Below are 17,444 nucleotides of genomic sequence, written 5' to 3' on the forward strand. Positions count from 1 at the left end.
GCACATTAACTCATTCACTATTGCCTTACCACCGAGACCGAGGTCTATGGTTCGATCACTTCATGCTGTGCGATATCATTGCATAATTCTGCAGTGTCAATGTTACATCGACTGTCTTACCGAGCAAGCTTATCTGGACTCGTCAATTCAATGCTTCGTCTACGGAGTATTATTATGGCAAAAGGGTGAGGCCCATGATCTATTGAACATAAAAACCAGACTAATGGGAAGCAAGCTAATTACATAGGCAGGGATCACGCGATCAACTGCCCATCTGATCCACCGATGTTTGTCCGGCAGCATCTCCAACGAAGGAGGAAGGATAGAAGGATGGAAATGAGCCGAGTCATGACTCTGAGTGAGAACAAGGTGCACATACAGTTAAGACGCCATGTCCAGTGTCATCCTTTGTTCTCCCCTTTCTCCAAGTAATACTGTGTAGTAATCGAAGATCATCTACACCTCGAGCGTTGAGGGCTGCGGGCTGAGGGCTGAGGGGGATGAGACAGGACTCCGAATAACCGACCACAACGAACCAATCATAAAACATTTCGGAATTACTTTGACACATTGCTGGATGTGATTGGTCCAAGCTAGAGACACTGCCCCGTGTGGCCAATCCCAAACAGGAAAGGGATCACTGGGTCTGGCGCCGAACGTGTGTCATCTTGCCTGTTTGGGTTTAGCCTGGGATCAGGCAAAAAAAAGGCATCTATCTATTCTGGGCATAAAATGAAAAGGATTGAAAAGGAGGTAACCAATACAAGGATTTGCCTCATGGTAATTGATCTTAGATACTCATCTTATATGTTCTATAAGAACACAATACTGATATCAATAATATCGTAGAGGATACCGTCTTCAAATGAAAAGTAAAAGTCAGCTGCTGGACTGGGGCCTTTATTTCAGGGACTCCGCACTTCTAAAATAAGCCATCTCCTCCACTTGGATGATTCTCCCCCCGATCATTGGCTTAGTAGGATTTGCTACCTCGAATGGGCAAGCATTGGCGCTCAATCAGGGGCCAAACCCAACGCCCCAGGGTCTAGGGTCTAGTCTCCATCTCGTGTTTCAAACTGTGCGGCGAAGTGTCTTCCAACTGTGCCTGATCTCGTAGTCCCTACTCCGTGGTCCCTTGTAATCTATCCCGATCCTGCGGCTCGTACTGTACGGACTACGGACTACGGAGTAGGACCTAGTGTCTGCCTTGGCCAGTGGATTCTCTAGTCCAAAGAGCTTCCAAGCTAATCCCAAGGCCGACTTAGAGTGACATCGTTCGTCTCCTCTTGAAAACACTGATAAATTCTCTTCTTCTGATTACTCCTTTCCTCCATTCATCTCTGCATCTTTGCATCTCTTCGACTCTTCACTCCTTTCGAGCTCCTCTTTCAACAAGAGCTTCGTCATCTAGCTTCGTCTCTTCTCATCCTCATCGATGCGTTCTCCGTCTCGTTGAATGCGGATGTCTCCCTCTCGTAGCAATTCTTGCTGATCGCGTGCCCCATCGTGGGCGATGCGAGTTTCCCTATTTGACTAAAAGAACAGAACATAATCATATCGCTGAGAAGCTGCCATCTTCTCCTTCCTCATCGTCATGAACTTCTCCAAGCTCTCCGAGCTCGTCGATCAGCTCGTTCGAGTCGTCCGAGATTCCCCCGCGCACACCTTCGACCGGTGGTGGAGTGTATCGCGGAAATTCTTCTTCACCCTCACCTTCATCTCACTGATCTGGGCCAAACTCTTACACATATATGCTCATCTCTACTCATTACCGCCGGCCAAATTGCTTCTGTGGGGTCCGACCTTCTTTTTCCAGGATGTCATCTTTATCCTCGTCGTCCGTCTGCTCACCCAGACCATCCCCTGGCGACCTGCCGCTGTTGTCGCTGCAGTATGCACTGTGCCATTCAGGTAGATATCAACCATTCCTTCTGCAACCGTCTGAAACACTGATAACTGACTGTTGTTCTCTTCCTAGTTTGCTGATGTCTGGCATGGCGTCTTCCGCCACCTCCTTTTACGTCGTGACCGGCGCCGAGATCCACTGGCGACAGATCCGCACTTTTCAGAGCGATGCGGCTGCCGTTCGGACCCTGCTCACCGGATTGACAGGGTTTCTGATCGTGGAAGCCGTCGTAATTGCCGCCTCCTGGTTCCTGGCGGCACCCATTCACCGAGCCACGGGTGGGGTCTTACGGATCTTGGTGACGCCCTTGCAGAGGCTCGCGCAACAGATCTGGAGCCTTCGTTGCCCGCAGTGGAGGAGGAAGGCTACCCCCATGGATCCCGAGCGGTATGAACAGATTGCGGTCGATGATTACCTGGACGACAAGAGTGACGACGGAGACTCGGTGTTTCTCCTCGACCCGATGAGTCACGAGACCCCCGTCAGACATCACGAATCGCTGTTCAAACGTCTGGCCGTCTTTGTCTTCTTCGGCGCATATGTGCTCCTCCGATGCCTTCGCCCCCCCAATCCTTCGTACATGTTCCTGTCCGGGGCGCTGCCCGTCGTCCCATTCGCCCCAGCGAACCGCGGCGGGTCACCCATCGATGCCGACGTGATGCCGGGTGACTACCGCTGGCTGGAAGGTCGCTCGGCGCTGGATAAGGCGCCGAGGTGGGATTGGCTGCCGAGCGATCCCATCGCCGGGTTCGAGGATTGGTATCCGGGATTCGAGGACGACCATCCACCGCATCATGGACCGCCTCACGGACCGGATCACAGGCCGCATCATCGCCGTCGTCCTCCCCCGCTGCATTACAACCCGGTCAAGGATCCGTTGCACATCTCCAATCTAGAGAACCCCGTGTTAGAACCCCTGAAGGAAGCACTCGCCAGCGGAAACGTGAGCATCAAACACGTCATCCTGCTGAAATTGGAGAGCACCCGCGCGGACGTCTTTCCGCTGCGCAAAGACTCGTTCATGTGGAATCGCATCGCCGATTCCCACACGAACCACACCATTCCCGATACCGTGCAGCAGAAACTGGCCAATTTGACCCGGACGGCGGAGTATCTCACCGGGTTTGACTCGGGCTTTTCGCGCGACCCGGCTGCACACAATGGAAGAAAGGCGTTCGGCGGCATCAGCGCCCGCAATGCCTTCACCACGGGCACCTACACGCTCAAGAGTCTGGTCGGAACCGTCTGCGGCGTTACCCCACTGGTGACCGATTTCAACCGCGAGTACAAGCATCACATCTACCAACCGTGCATGCCGCATGTCCTCAACGCCCTTAATCGTCAGATTGACATCGCGAACCGAACCAAGGATTTCACTTCGTGGCCCTGGCACTCCAAGTGGATGCAGTCTGTGACCGAGGGCTACGACAAGCAGAACGAGTTGACTCCACGACTGGGATTCAAGGACATTCTCGCCAAGGAGCAGCTGGAGAGCCCCAGCGCCAAGCACTGGCCGGTCAAGTCCAAGGAGATCAACTATTATGGATACCCCGACACCGAGCTGCGCGAGTACTTTCGCGATGCGATCGACGACGCCGAGCGGGAGCACAAGCGACTGTTCATCACTCATCTGACCGGTACGACTCACCATCCGTGGGGGATGCCCAACAACAGCTACCAGCACTTTATGGGCGACAAGAAGTTCAAGGCCAAGGATGATCTCAACAAGTATCTGAACACCATCGGTTTCATCGACAACTGGCTGGCGGAGATTATGGACATTCTCAAGGAGAAGGGCGTCGCGGACGAGACCCTGCTCGTCATGGCCGGCGATCACGGATTGTCTCTTCCCAATGACGGCGGCGTCACTCCCTACGACAATCCGCATATCGGCAGCTTCCAGGTTCCCATCGTGTTTGCTCACCCCAAACTTCCCCCCGTCGAGATCACGTCGCCAGTGATCTCCGACCAGATCGTGCCAACCATCCTGGATCTCTTGATTGAGTCCTCGTCGCTAGAGAAAAAGGCCACCCGTGCGGCCAAGGACGTGCTATCCCTCTACGAAGGCCAGTCGATGATTCGGCCCTTGATCCCCGAGCAGAACGGCAAGCAAGACTGGCAGTTCACCGTGATGAACACGGGCGGTTCCTGGCTGGCAGTGCGCTCTGCTGCCAAACCCGCCTACCGGCTCGTCATCCCCCTTATCGACGATCTGGAGTGGCGGTTCACGGATCTGGAAAAGGATCCCAACGAACTCCACCCGATCAAGAACTTTGACCTGATTGATCTGGCCCACAAACTCGAACAACAGTACGGGCCCGAAGTGACCAACTGGGTCCGCGACGCAGCTCATGTTGCCTCGTGGTGGGTGGGAGAAAACTGGCGTCGCTACCGGTATCGTCCCGAGCCCAAGCACTGACGATTGCATATTTTCTTGACTTCTATTTTGGTTCTCCTCTTGTATATGCTCTTCAGCTCTGCCGCTTGCATTTTCATATTACATATTGCATCTCGTCGATATACCCGACCTCCAGGCGTACACACCGTCCCAGTTCGTTGGAGGAGCCACAAACAACTGGACAATTTTTTGAAGCCATTGTACATATTATTTGGAATACATGTCGAATTCAATCATTATTGAGCATACTCCAACATCAGTATGAGTCCTGGAACGTAGGGTAAGATCGGCGCTTTCTGGCTCATCGGTAGGCGGCCCGAAGCATCACTGTTGACAGGCTAATCCTCTAGAATCGTGGCATGGTCTGTACTGGAGAGGAGCCATATGATCTGGTTGAGGCAATTCCAGCACTATGTGTCATTAGGCTAGCACGGTCAGCTGAACAGTTGCATCTGGAATATATGCTCAGGTCGACAGCGCAATATATTAAGTACTACTTCCTGGAGAGCGCGGCCGTTACTATAGGTGGACGTTAACCATCCACGACAGTCACGCAAGTATTCTCCGGCCACGTTGAGATTAGTATGCTGCCGGCAGATTTATCCAGCATCTCGGGAATGATTCCTGTCTGAGACGTCTGCAGCATGCACTCCGCATTATTCAGGTCTGCAGAGCATTCGCCGCTCTCATATCAGTAATTGTGAGGCCGATCGCCTGTCTCAGCAATAGCGCTATACCTACCCGGTCTTATTTACCCGCACACCGGTCTCCACGGATAATCTCCTGGTGCAATGGCTTCGTCTGGCAAATGAGCGTGTTGCATTTCTTGGACATGTAAACCTCAAACCGCGCCGAGACTCCGAGCCCCTTGCGGGAAGATATGAAATGACCACGCCAATTTATCCAGAACGTGCACTGTCCTACGCATAGCCTCTCCCTCAGGCCGGGCCAATACCATGACAGTGATCCTCCTGGGCAGGTTGCAGCATGGACGCCCAGACGGGATGTTGCACTCTTATCGGTCCTGTGTATCTGACCGGGCTAAGGGCCGCGGGCTTCGTGGTATTTCTTCAGCTCGTTCGCACTCCTCTGAACGAGTCTCATCTACCCACGACGCTGTGCTTCGCTGGCGATGAAGCTCCTCAACCGTCTCTCCGCCGCATTCTTCGCGGCCAGCATCGGTCCGTCATGATATTACTGACCAGGACTACTGGACTGTTAGCTAACTCTGGCTAGTGCTGGAACCATGCTGGGCCCAGTCGAGCACCCCGGTGGTCTACACCGACCCCGCCACGGGCATCACGTTTGATACGTGGACAGTGCCCACAAGCCAGACCGCAGGCGGTCTCACCTTCGGCGTGGCCCTCCCCAGCACGGCGTTGACTACGGACGCGACCGAGTTCATCGGATACCTGGTATGCCCTCGCCGACTCCAGTGACCTATCTAGCTGACCAGAAAGCAATGCGCATCCACCGACGCCACAAAAACAGGATGGTGCGGCATCTCCCTCAAGGGAAGCATGACCAGCAACCTCCTCCTCATGGCATGGCCGTACAAGGACGAGATCCTGACCTCCTTCCGCTTCAGCTCGGGCTATACCATGCCCGACGTGTACGCCGGCAACGCGACCCTCACGCAGATCTCGTCGTCCGTCAACGCCACGCACTACACGCTGCTCTTCCGCTGCCAGGGCTGTCTCGCCTGGAACCACAACGGGGTGACGGGGTCTGCGCCGACCAGCGCCAAACAGCTGGTGCTCGGGTGGGCGCAGGCTGTCGCTGCGCCGGGGAGCCCGTCCTGTCCTGCGCAGATTACCCTGCAGCAGCACGATGCGCAGGGGATCTGGGTGGCGAAGCTGGATGCGTCGGCTGCCAGCGCGTCGTACGAGCAGTGGGCGGCGCTGGCGAACAAGACTGTTCCTGGTGATTGCTCCGGTGGCGGCGGTGGCACGGATCCCGTTGGAGTGCCGGTGCCGCCTGGAACGACGTTTGATTATGTGGTTGTCGGTGGTGGTGCAGGCGGGATTGTCGTCGCGGACCGACTTAGCGAGGCCGGACACAGCGTGTTGTTGATCGAGAAGGGGCCCCCGTCTTCGGGCCGCTGGGGTGGTACCATGAAGCCTGACTGGCTGGTTGGGACTAACCTGACTCGATTTGACGTGCCGGGGCTGTGCAATCAGATCTGGCATGATTCCGCGGGGATCGCCTGCGACGATATCGACCAGATGGCGGGTTGCGTTCTGGGAGGAGGGACGGCGGTTAATGCCGCCCTGTGGTGGAAGGTATGACTTCTCTTCGTTGTGAACAAGCCACGTTAATAACGGCAAAAGCCATATCCCCTCGACTGGACCTACAATTTCCCCGCTGGCTGGCAAGCGGAGGACATGGTCTCCCCGACAAACCGGGTCTTCAACCGCATCCCCTGGACCGTCCATCCTTCCGCGGATGGAAAGATCTACATGCAGCAAGGCTACAATGTCATCGCGGGCGGTCTCCAAGCAGCCGGCTGGAAGGAACTGACCTTAAACGACAATCCATCGTGGAAGAACCATACCTACGGCCATACCCCGTACATGTTCTCGCACGGCGAGCGCGGCGGGCCGATGGCGACGTATCTAGTGTCTGCCAGTAAGCGAAACAACTTTAAGCTCTGGATGAACACGACCGTCAAGCGGGTGGTCCGTACGGCTGACGGACATGTCACTGGCGTGGAGGTCGAGCCCTTCCTGGACGGCGGATACGAGGGCGTCGTCAACGTCACGGCGAAGACGGGGCGTGTCGTTCTTTCGGCGGGGACGTTTGGCTCGGCTAGAATCTTGATGCGAAGTATGCTGCCTTTTGTTTTGTCATAGATTGCGCTAATGCGGACAGGTGGTATCGGACCGTCGGATCAGCTGGATATCGTGAAGAGCTCGAGTGATGGACCCACGATGATCGACAAGTCAGCCTGGATTAACCTGCCTGTGGGCATGAATCTCGTGGATCACGTCAATGTAAGTTAAGTCTCTACCTGATGATCGGGTCAGGGCTGACAAGATAGACCGATACTGTTGCCACCCACCCCGACATTGTCTTCTATGACTTTTATGCCGCGTACGATGACCCGATCAAGAGCGACGCATCGAGCTATCTCAGTAAGCTTACCTATCAATTTGAAACACGTTTCTGACCGTATCAGACAATCGCATCGGCATCCTAACCCAGTCCGCCCCTAACATCGGTCCAATGTAAGTACCCCTCGGCATTGCCTACAGCCTGCTGACCATCAGCTTCTTCGACGAAATCCGCGGCGCCGACGGCATCACCCGGCAGATCCAGTGGACCGCCAGAATGGAAGGAGGCCACGACACGCCCGATGACCGTAAGTGCTGCACTGAAGCATGAATGGCGAACCCAGGCTGACAGCATATTTAGACGCCGTCGTCATGAGCCAATACCTCGGCCGTGGCTCTACCTCCCGCGGACGCATGACCATCACCGCAAACTTGGATACCGTCGTCTCGACGCTCCCGTACCTGCGCGACCAGCACGACGTCGACGCCGTCATCCAGGGCCTGGTCAACATGCAGAATGCGCTCAAAGGAGTCGGGCTGAACTGGACCTATCCTGCGCCGAATATCACGGCAGAAGAATTTGTCAATACGGTATGTCGCATCTGACTCAACGCTACTACTCCATAAACTAACTCCTATAGATGGAAATAACAGCGAGCACCAGACGCGCGAATCACTGGCTGGGTAGGTAACCGGACTCTTTTCTGGGGATTCACGCTGACCATGATCATCAGGGACCTGCAAAATGGGCACCGACGACGGAAGAAAGGGCGGCACGGCGGTGGTGGATACCAATACCAAGGTCTACGGCACTGATAACCTGTTCGTCGTGGATGGGAGTATCTTCCCTGGCATGGTGACTAGCAATCCATCGGCGTATATCGTGATTGCGGCTGAGCGGGCGGCGGATCGGATTCTTGCGTTGGCTACTTAGTTGCATGCTGTATCAGCCATACGTTTACTTTGAATCACAGATTGATTTGAATATGGCTCCTCATCTGGTAATTGCAATAGATGCATACGTTCATATCCACCACGGTGAGCGCTGGTAGCCTGCCATCATTAGAAACTCATTCGTTCTACATGAAATATGCTGCTCTATTATCGTACTGGGACTACAAGCGACGGGAAGAGAATAGACCATGCTGGTCGGTTCATCCAAGACAAATAGTCACGTCATACAACATCTCATTGTCATCATCATCACTATATACTCCGCACGCTAGCTGAGCCTCTTCCACACCGGATGATCAAGAAAAGACAGCAATAGCGCTGGAAAACGCCGCATCAATCTCCTGGGTGCCAGACGCAATGGTTTCCTTGTCAGTCGCAGTAGCAATATCCTGAAGAGCACCGGAAAGTGTATCCGTCTTGCTCTGCAGGGCATTCAGGTCCGCGAGGACGAGACTGCCCACGCCCGCGGAGTCGACTTGGGGTTTCTACACAATTAGTCTCGTCCATACAACATCGGGAAAGGAGGGATGGGAGTACCTTTGCAACAATCGCATCCAGGGAAGTGACGATATCAGGCTTCAAGCCCAGAAGAGCATTGGTGACGCTGGTGCTGTCGGCGGCGGACAAGGCCGAGGTGGCCTTTGCATCAGAGGTGGCCTTGTCGATGTCGCTTTCCAGCTGCTGCTCGACGGCCTGGGCTGCGAGTGCCTGGGACAGGTCGCCGGTGAACTCGTTGAAGTGCTGGGTGAGAGTGTTGATGCCGGTCTTGATGGTGTTGAGGTCACTGAGGATGGTGGCGGCGTCGCGGGCCACGAGGGGGCCTGAGATGGCCACGCCGATGAGAGTGGCGAGCACGGCAGTAGAGAGTTTGAAGTGCATTTTGCTGTCTGTTTGTTTGTCTGTTCGTTTGTTGAGTGATTTGATGGTAAGGCATGGATACCGGTGTCGATGGGCTTTATATAGTTTTTCGCCCTTGGGCCTTTGCTGAAGACCACCATCATGAGACAATGAGGAGATCCTCGGTATGAAGAGTCCTCATCTGATGTCGCAAAAGGACGTTGCAAGTCCACCAATCGAGCTGTACGACATGAGTCTGAGGAATCGCATTCTGCACTGTCTGCAGAATGAGACTCAGAGAAATGTATTCACATGGATGACCCCAAACACCTAGGTATGAAGTTATATTGACCCAAGCCACCGTCAGCATCCATAGATGAATCCTTCCAATCACCCCCTGCTTACCCCACACTTCCCCGGGCAGAGACAACCCATTAATCCATGACGAATTGTACAAGGCGTTACGATTGGTGAGAAATAAACTAGCTACCGCGTGTTTGGTCTAGACTCGGACAGATGTAACCTCAGAAGACGCACTATATCGGGAGTTAAGCGACGGAGCGTCTGCTTGTGTGACTTGCCACTCCGTTCTTGCATCTCGGCGCCAGACTTGGTTATGGATCAGCAAGCCCATTATTGAGACGAATGTTGTGATTGGGGTAGAAGTCGACCTGGCTCAAATTCGAGCCAGTCAGGCAAGTGTTGCGAAGGCTCAATAGCCGGTAGTGCGTCGATATCGTCATCTTCAAATATATAGGACATGCAGATGGCCACATGACTCGACTGAATCCTTCGATATGTTGGTTGAGTGATAATACGAGCGGCAAGGGGTTGTTATAAGCAGGTTGATGATCTGCCTCGGAATGACTCTCCGTAGCATCTGATCAGGGAAGCATACCTACATGAGTTCAAGAGCCAACTTTATCCTGACAACTGCCGAATGCACTGTCTGTAGTATCAGAAGCGGAGATGTACCTGGGAATAGCCCCTCTATCTCAGTGTTGGTTAGAAAATGGTTGACTCAGGCCGACTACCCTCAAGAAAGGATACTTAGATCTCGACAGTCTTAGTCTCCGTTGTATCCAATCTGAGTATGATCTTACGAGAGCCATACTTCTAATGAATGAGGAGAGATGATAGCCAGTCTCCTTGTAAGTGCTAGTAGTGTAATGGTGCCCAGACCAACGTAGCCAGCAATGTATGATACGAGAGGTTAGTCAATAATGCCGGTGAGGTGAGATCAACGTAACGGATATAGATTGGCAGGATACTAGATAACCCTGTAACACTATTTTATGGATCTTTCTTAGTGATAATGCTTTAAGAGTGTGAGCAGATCTCATCATACGGGAGTACTATGGACACATTATGCAGCTCTTTATATCAGAATGGCGGTACAACTCACGATGAGGGCTTCCCACAATGTCTATTCAAAAAATGGACTTCCCTCATGGGTTTCAACCTAGCTTTAATAACTTGAGATGCATTCGATCCCTTGCATACAGATTCCTCTTGATGGGCCACTTCCGACAATAACCGCTACTTATGCATGTCCGATCTGCTCAGTCCATGAATGATGTATTCTCAGATGAATATCTCACGTCAAACAGAATGACCCATAACTGACCAGTACACAGTGCGGCTGCCTATCTATCTTGCAGCAATCCGCCCAGAACGTCCACCACGACCGCCATCGTCACCCTCTACCTGACTGAGATATCACCGTTCTGATGTCCCGTCTCTCCGTCTCCTATGTCCGACACATTGAAGCCAGCTGGTAGGATGGCCTCTGAGAAGTGCGAGCGGAAGTACTGGTCGCTACCACAATGGTGTCACCGGGAACTATCTGCTGGGCCAACATCGGCCGACTGGTATACTCGGTGTCCGAGAAGGCGTTAATGGAAGTCACGGGAGGGAAACCCGAGAATTTGACATTGATCTGCCCTGCCGAGAGATATCCATTGAACGAAGAGGGCTGGAGAAGAAGGTTGTCGAAAAAAGTCGGCGGACTGGGAGAGATCTTCCTGCTGATTACCATAACTTGCAGTACATACTGGTCTGCCGATTCATATCCGGCATCGGCAAAGGATTAAATGATGATAAAAAAGGATAATCCGGGTAGGTTGAACCTTTACTGCTTGCTCCGAATTCGCTGCCATCGGAGTATCAGTATTAAGCATCGTTATCTCCGTGAGGCCAGGCTTGCATCATCGCATTTTCCTTTCAAATGATTCGCCTATGACTCGACCGAGTCGAGAAGAATGACTGCAGTGGGCCTTTTTATTCATCCAAGCCAACCAAGCAATGCCTTCAAAGCTTGACAAAGCCCGTTGTGGATCCTCGGCTCGTCAGTGGCAACAATGTGCCGATAACTCGGGGATTCCCCGTCTGGAGAACAGTATTGCATTGCCCATTGCTGGTCCGGTGAGGAGTAATTGTACTCCGTAATGACATGCATATCTCATTTTCGTTATCTTTGGTATTACCTTTGGGATAGCCTCCCGATCCCTTATAAGCCTTCTCTCCCTGGCTCCCTAAGTTTGACCCAACCGGTACCAATATTCAATGGCGTCAGGTGAAGGCCAAGTTGGCTTCAATGCCACTCCCGGGAAGATTGAAGATGCCCACAGCGAGGATCTGACGCTGGTCCTCTCGGAAGAGCAAGCCCTTGCTCGGGCCAGGCACGCTCCCGGGGACGCTCTACCAATCTGTATAGCATTCGCCCATGACGACCGCGATAATCCCCGGAATTGGGGCAAACTGCGAAAATGGTACATTACCCTTTTCGTCAGTATGCTCAACGTCCTCACGTACGTCTCCTGATCCATACTGCATGACTTTGCTGACAAAAACTAGCTGCTGGTGCGCCGGAGGCATCGCGTCAGGAGCCACCGGCATCGCCGAGGAATTCCATGTCTCCTCTGAAGTCACCACGCTTTGCCTCTCGCTGTACGTGCTAGGCTTCGCCATCGGTCCCGTCCTGCTGGCCCCGCTCTCCGAGTACTTTGGCCGACAACCCGTCTACGTCGTCTCGTGGTTCCTCCTCTTCATCTTCCAGGTGCCCCTCGCCGTGGCCCCGAACATCGGAACCATCATCGTCTGCCATCGTCTGCCGCTTCTTGGCTGGTTGTGCTGGCGGTGCGCCTCTCACCAACACCGGTGGCTCCATCAGCGATCTCTGGGAGCGCAACAGCAGCGGCGGCCCGATGGCTGTATACGGGCTCAGCAGTACCTTTGGGCCCCCGACCGCACTCGTCATGAGCGGGTACATCGGTCTCAACGCAGGCTGGCGGTGGATCTTCTGGGTATTGATGGCCATCACCGGCGGCTTCTGGCTGCTCCTCATCTTCACCATCCCGGAGACTCGGCACAGCATCATCCTCCAGCGCAAGGCCGCGCGCGTCCGCAAGCAGATGGCGCAGAAGAACCTGGCATCGGCCGCGACGACGGTGGACCTCCACGCGCATAGCCGCAAGGGCCTGCACACCCTCTTCGCCATCACCCTCACCAGGCCCTTCAGGTTCCTCTTCACCGAGCCCATCACGCTCTGCTCCGCCGTCTACAACGGCTTCCTCTACGGCCTGGTCTACCTCTTCAACGAGGCCTTCGCGCTCGTCTTCGGCCCCGGCAACGGCCACGGCTTCAACACCGGTCAGCAGGGCCTTTCCTTCCTCGGCATGGCCATCGGGCCGATTATTGCATTCTGCCTCTATCCGCTCCAGGAACGGTACTTACTACCTGCGCCGCGTAGCCGCCAACGGAGGCAAAGGCGAGCCCGAGGCACGGATGTGGATGGCGCGGTGGGGGGCGGTTCTGATCCCCATCAGTCTGTTCTGGTTCGGCTGGACGAGCTACCGCTCCGTGCACTGGATCTTGCCGATCATCGCGTCCTCGTTCTTCGGCGCGGGCATCTACATCGTTATCCTGAGTATTCTGAACTACGTGGTGGACAGCTACCAGACGTACTCGGCCTCGGCGCTGGCGGGGGTGATTTTGGTCAGGAACGTCGTCGGCGCGGGGTTCCCCCTGTTCGCGAGCCAGATGTACCAGCGGCTGGGCTACGAGTGGGCGTCGAGTCTGCTGGGCTTCCTGGCTATCCTCCTCGTGCCGATCCCGTTTGTGTTCTTCTACTTGGGCCGAGCGATCCGGTTGCGGAGTCCGTGGGCTCGTGAGCATTTTGACTCGAATGAGGATAGTCCTCATTGATTTGACATTCATGTATATACAGACCGCCAATAGATATCAATACTTGGTTTCGGCCATGTCCCCCCTAGCCGCAGCGCCTAGGTCATCCAGCTCCGACCCCAGCCGCACCTGGGACTGGATGAACGAGCCGCGATCATCCTGCATAGGCTTGTAGTGCGTATCTGGGCTCTTGGAGATGACCGCCATGACGGACGCGTAGATGACCAAGAGGATCAAAACGAGGGTTAGCGCCGCGTTGATCACGAAGAAGCAAACCCCCATCACCCCCGAGACGATCCCCGGCTGGTCAAACACGCCGGAGAAAAAGAGCACAAAAATAGCGTTGAGGAAGTTCACCGCCGCGATGGCGATGTTGTACGTGTTGGTGCGCTTGTCCATCCACGGGCGCACGATGCTCACCCCGATCAGCATCAGGCCCTCGATGACGAGCAGCGCTACTGTCTGCACGATCGGCACCGACTGCCCTAGGCTTATGAACAGCGCTTTGACGAACAGGTAGCCGATCACGACGAGGATGAAGCTGGCGGCGGTGGCGCGGTACTGCACGTACAGGAAGCCCCAGCGGTTGAGGCAGGTGGTGTCCGAGTAGAGGACATAGGCCGGGTTGCGGTGCATCGAGATGGACTTTCGCATGAGCAGGATGATCTTGAGCGCGGCCCAGACCAGCGCCCCGATGATCGAGGCCAGGATGAAGGCCGCCACCACGATCTCCGCCGACGAGTCATGCTGCGTGAATTCCCACAGGCAGAAGATGCTCAGCGGCGCGAAGCCAATAAAGACAAGACGATACAAAACCCCGCGGGCCACGACGTCCCATTCAGCAAGGAAGTACCCCCATGCTGGACCCGTTCGTCCCCTTTTCGCCAGCCCCGCGCAGACCATTTTCATCACCAGGACGATGATCATAACCACCAGAGCAAAGAACGTGAAAATGATAATACTAGTCAGGAACAAGTTTGTATCCTCGATCGCCGCCTTGAGCCCCACGCGCTTGATCCCCCGGACAATCACATTCGTCGGGCTCTCAGCCACCGCGCGCTTCCGCTTCTTCAGCACATTCACCGACGTGGTGGTTAACTGCGTTAGTAGGGTCGACGGCATGCCCCCCGTCGACCGCTGGTACCATGTTCCGATCTTCTGCACCGCCCCGACCCGAATCACCCCCATGCTCCACTGGAAGTTCTGCGTCCACGACTGCACCATCGGCGGCATGTGCACGGCCAGCATCCCGACCATGGCCTGCGCCTGCACGAAGCTAAACAGCGCGAGGGTGTTGCCGGCCAGATGGGCGGCCGCGTTGGAATGGCCCTGCGTCGAGGTGAATGCCGACGCGGCGAGCCCCAGTCCCGAGATGATGGCCGTGGTCCAGCCGACTCCGGCCTGGTAGACTGTTTTGTCGTTGGAGAGGCGCGCCTCGACGCAGGTGATGCTCTCGCCGGTTGCGCTGGAGTTGACGTAGATCCGGACGGTGGCGTCGAGGTCAGGGACGGTATATGCGATGCCTGCACGATTAGACGGCGTAGGTAGAGGGTAGACAGAGGGTAGGAAGAGACTAACCGGGAATCTTGCTGACGACATCCTTCCCGACCTCGATGGAGGCGGTCGGAACATCGATGGGACCGGCATTCATCGGACAGAATCCCTTCATCTTGTCCGTCTTGCACGGATCGATCGTCTTCTGGGGGATCGCATATCCGTAGACGTACAGGGTGAGGTCGGCGGTGACTTTGCCAGAGATGGAGGCCACGCCATCGAAACTGAAGGTCAGAGTTCGGTTATCTGGAGTAAAGAGAACATTGAAATAGGTTGCAGTAAAATTCGAGCTGTCTTGACAGATATTCAGGGCGTTGGATTCGATGAGCCGGACGGCCGAGGCGGGGAGACAGAGCCTCAGGATGGCTAGAAAGCCAAAAACGAGCGATAGTAAATTCATTACTAATTATGAAAGAGTGGTCACTTCATTGAGAGCATTAAAATGTAAAAGAATTAACAAAGATTAAGTTGTTGTGACAGAATACTGGTACTCAGGTTGACAGAGGATGACAGAAAGAATGACAGAGAAGCGAAAGGCACATCACATGCAGTGGTGAAGGAAAGAAAGAAAGAAAGACATCCGTTCTATTTACAGATATTCATATTATTATTAGGTAGATACATTAATAGATACATTAATTCCATTCGCCCCTGAAGGAAATTGTGAAACTTGAGTTTAAGCGGCCAAATAATTCAGGGTCTGATAGGCTGCTAAGAACGCCCTTAAAACATAGCCAATCTGATTGCTCTAATAGCCTTATTAGCAGTATTACTATTCCTTTACTATTCCCTTTTGAATGATGACAGTTGCCTACTATGAGCGATATACGAGTACGATCCCTGTCTATCACTTGGTTGGTCATATGAGATCGAGTCCATGCTCAGCATTGGCAATGTGTCAATGTCATGTTTATCGCTCTTGTCTTCTTTGAGTTGCTTGGCTATGTTTCTTGTATAAATCCTTACTCATGATTCAGCCAAATAAGGTTGTTTCCGACCGTCGATCATCGCCGTCTCAGCTGTTGAGACGTCCTGTCATCGTATGAACATTGCATGAACATTTCTAAGTTTATTCATTACCTGCTCTATGTGAGTAGAATGTCCAGCTGTAGTTGACACACTCATGAAACACATTGAATGAATTAAGACTCCTTATCCTCAGTCTCAGGCCACAGCATCCGCCGAGTAGCCACAGCCCATATCGTCCCTACACCAACACACAACCAGATGACCACCTGGGCAATAGTCAACCCTGAACCAACCCACAGAATTGCAGACGACTGCAACACCTGTCCAATCCGTATAGTGGCAATCACGAACCCCGTATTCGGGAACACCATACTCCAGTATGGAAGCGACATGCCCAGCGCCCCGGTGCCGCCGAACACGCGACACTGGGCCAAGACACTGAGTACAGCAATACAAAGGCAAAAGGCTGCCATTGTCCACAGGAAGATGGCGACCAGCGCGGCGAGCACGAGTGCAATGTCTCCTGCTGTGACGGAGACTTGTTGGCTAGTGGAAGCGTCCGCGTAGGAAATAATGTACCGGCCAGGAAACTGCTTGACGGCTGCTTCCGCCATCCCAATCAGGGCCAGGGCCGTGAAACTCCATGGTCCCACGGCGATGAACATTTCCGGCCGGTCAGATGCCTTCGGGAGTCCGTCTTTGTTGAGTCGGTAGAAGTACTCAGAGTAGATGAATAGAGACATGATAAATCCGAAGCCTTGGAAGGTTGTCCCCCCGATTAGAATGGGGAGGGCATGATGACGAGGCTGATGCGATGCCAGCACCGATGCGATCGTCCCTGTCAGCATGGCCGGAAACGAAGGGAGAAGACGGACGAGGGCAAACGGCTGGCGACTGGCCATGCGGATATGGTAGAGGTACCAGTTATGCCAGATGGCCTGGATGGTCGAGAGGGCGACGTAGATCCAAAAGACAATGCGAAGGGCAACCTGTAGCCATGGGCCACATGCATCTGTTCCGTAATTCTCGACTCCGAGGATTAGTGTCGCTAGGGCCAGTAGACAGGTTCCTATAAAGTGGCTTTCATTGGGCTCTTGGAAGGATTCTTTGAGGGCTGAGGACTTGGCCAGGAAGCGGATGATCAGACAGGCCGATATACACAGGAAGAGGACGAGATTGAGGATGTAGACAATCTTGCCAATGGTCTTCAACCCGGGGAATTGATGCGGCGTGCTAGACAGGAGAACAGCAATACCTCCTGTAGCCATGGAAATGGAATACCATCCCCAAGTGACCTGGCATATTCGATCCGAGAGGGATACTTTGGTGATCATCGCCTACCAGTATCACCTTCGGTCAATGATTTGACGACTTCGAGCGCATTTTGAGGTCGAGCAGCTGGATTATTATCTACTGCGTGCTCAATGCCTGCCCTGTTTCGGTATGTCCACTTCGGCGTCATGGTGGACAATGTTGAGTCGGCCCGATGGGCTGATATCTCGGATCTTGACCGCGTCTGACGTCAACATTCATGGCAGTCCCACAGAACTTTTAGCTCTGGATGCATTAGCGGAATTCAATCAGCTTT

The 17,444-nt window shown here is 54.0% G+C and overlaps 6 protein-coding genes across 6 annotated transcripts, besides 2 other annotated features; 3 read left to right on the forward strand and 3 right to left on the reverse strand.

Annotated features, from left to right (window-relative positions):
- Positions 1 to 1,594: 1,594 nt before the first annotated feature.
- On the forward strand, positions 1,595 to 4,325 carry NFIA_093010 (sulfatase domain protein; the record flags this gene model as incomplete). Its single annotated transcript, XM_001261235.1, has 2 exons — positions 1,595 to 1,911; positions 1,979 to 4,325. The coding sequence occupies 2 exons, from the start codon at positions 1,595 to 1,597 to the stop codon at positions 4,323 to 4,325; spliced, it is 2,664 nt and encodes an 887-aa protein (XP_001261236.1).
- A 1,111-nt stretch (positions 4,326 to 5,436) lies between these two features.
- On the forward strand, positions 5,437 to 8,291 carry NFIA_093020 (cellobiose dehydrogenase; the record flags this gene model as incomplete). The annotated part of the gene is made up of 11 exons (XM_001261236.1): positions 5,437 to 5,485; positions 5,541 to 5,719; positions 5,765 to 6,586; positions 6,635 to 7,130; positions 7,176 to 7,297; positions 7,345 to 7,438; positions 7,483 to 7,531; positions 7,574 to 7,665; positions 7,719 to 7,948; positions 7,999 to 8,041; positions 8,092 to 8,291. The coding sequence occupies 11 exons, from the start codon at positions 5,437 to 5,439 to the stop codon at positions 8,289 to 8,291; spliced, it is 2,376 nt and encodes a 791-aa protein (XP_001261237.1).
- A 316-nt stretch (positions 8,292 to 8,607) lies between these two features.
- On the reverse strand, positions 8,608 to 9,190 carry NFIA_093030 (mannoprotein; the record flags this gene model as incomplete). Its single annotated transcript, XM_001261237.1, has 2 exons — positions 8,608 to 8,796; positions 8,849 to 9,190. The coding sequence occupies 2 exons, from the start codon at positions 9,188 to 9,190 to the stop codon at positions 8,608 to 8,610; spliced, it is 531 nt and encodes a 176-aa protein (XP_001261238.1).
- Positions 9,191 to 9,195: 5 nt separating this feature from the next.
- Positions 9,196 to 9,223: a microsatellite.
- A 2,490-nt stretch (positions 9,224 to 11,713) lies between these two features.
- On the forward strand, positions 11,714 to 13,320 carry NFIA_093040 (uncharacterized protein; the record flags this gene model as incomplete). The annotated part of the gene is made up of 3 exons (XM_001261238.1): positions 11,714 to 11,958; positions 12,005 to 12,184; positions 12,207 to 13,320. The coding sequence occupies 3 exons, from the start codon at positions 11,714 to 11,716 to the stop codon at positions 13,318 to 13,320; spliced, it is 1,539 nt and encodes a 512-aa protein (XP_001261239.1).
- Positions 13,321 to 13,390: 70 nt separating this feature from the next.
- On the reverse strand, positions 13,391 to 15,287 carry NFIA_093050 (transient receptor potential ion channel family protein; the record flags this gene model as incomplete). Its single annotated transcript, XM_001261239.1, has 2 exons — positions 13,391 to 14,856; positions 14,912 to 15,287. The coding sequence occupies 2 exons, from the start codon at positions 15,285 to 15,287 to the stop codon at positions 13,391 to 13,393; spliced, it is 1,842 nt and encodes a 613-aa protein (XP_001261240.1).
- Positions 15,288 to 15,502: 215 nt separating this feature from the next.
- Positions 15,503 to 15,526: a microsatellite.
- A 503-nt stretch (positions 15,527 to 16,029) lies between these two features.
- NFIA_093060 (tellurite-resistance/dicarboxylate transporter family protein) lies at positions 16,030 to 17,124 on the reverse strand (the record flags this gene model as incomplete). The annotated part of the gene is made up of 1 exon (XM_001261240.1): positions 16,030 to 17,124. One exon carries the CDS (start codon positions 17,122 to 17,124, stop codon positions 16,030 to 16,032), a length of 1,095 nt encoding a protein of 364 aa, XP_001261241.1.
- Positions 17,125 to 17,444: the final 320 nt, after the last annotated feature.

The sequence above is a fragment of the Aspergillus fischeri genome, genomic scaffold (assembly GCF_000149645.3).
Source record: "Aspergillus fischeri NRRL 181 1099437636264 genomic scaffold, whole genome shotgun sequence".
In the NCBI taxonomy this organism is placed as follows: domain Eukaryota; kingdom Fungi; phylum Ascomycota; class Eurotiomycetes; order Eurotiales; family Aspergillaceae; genus Aspergillus; species Aspergillus fischeri.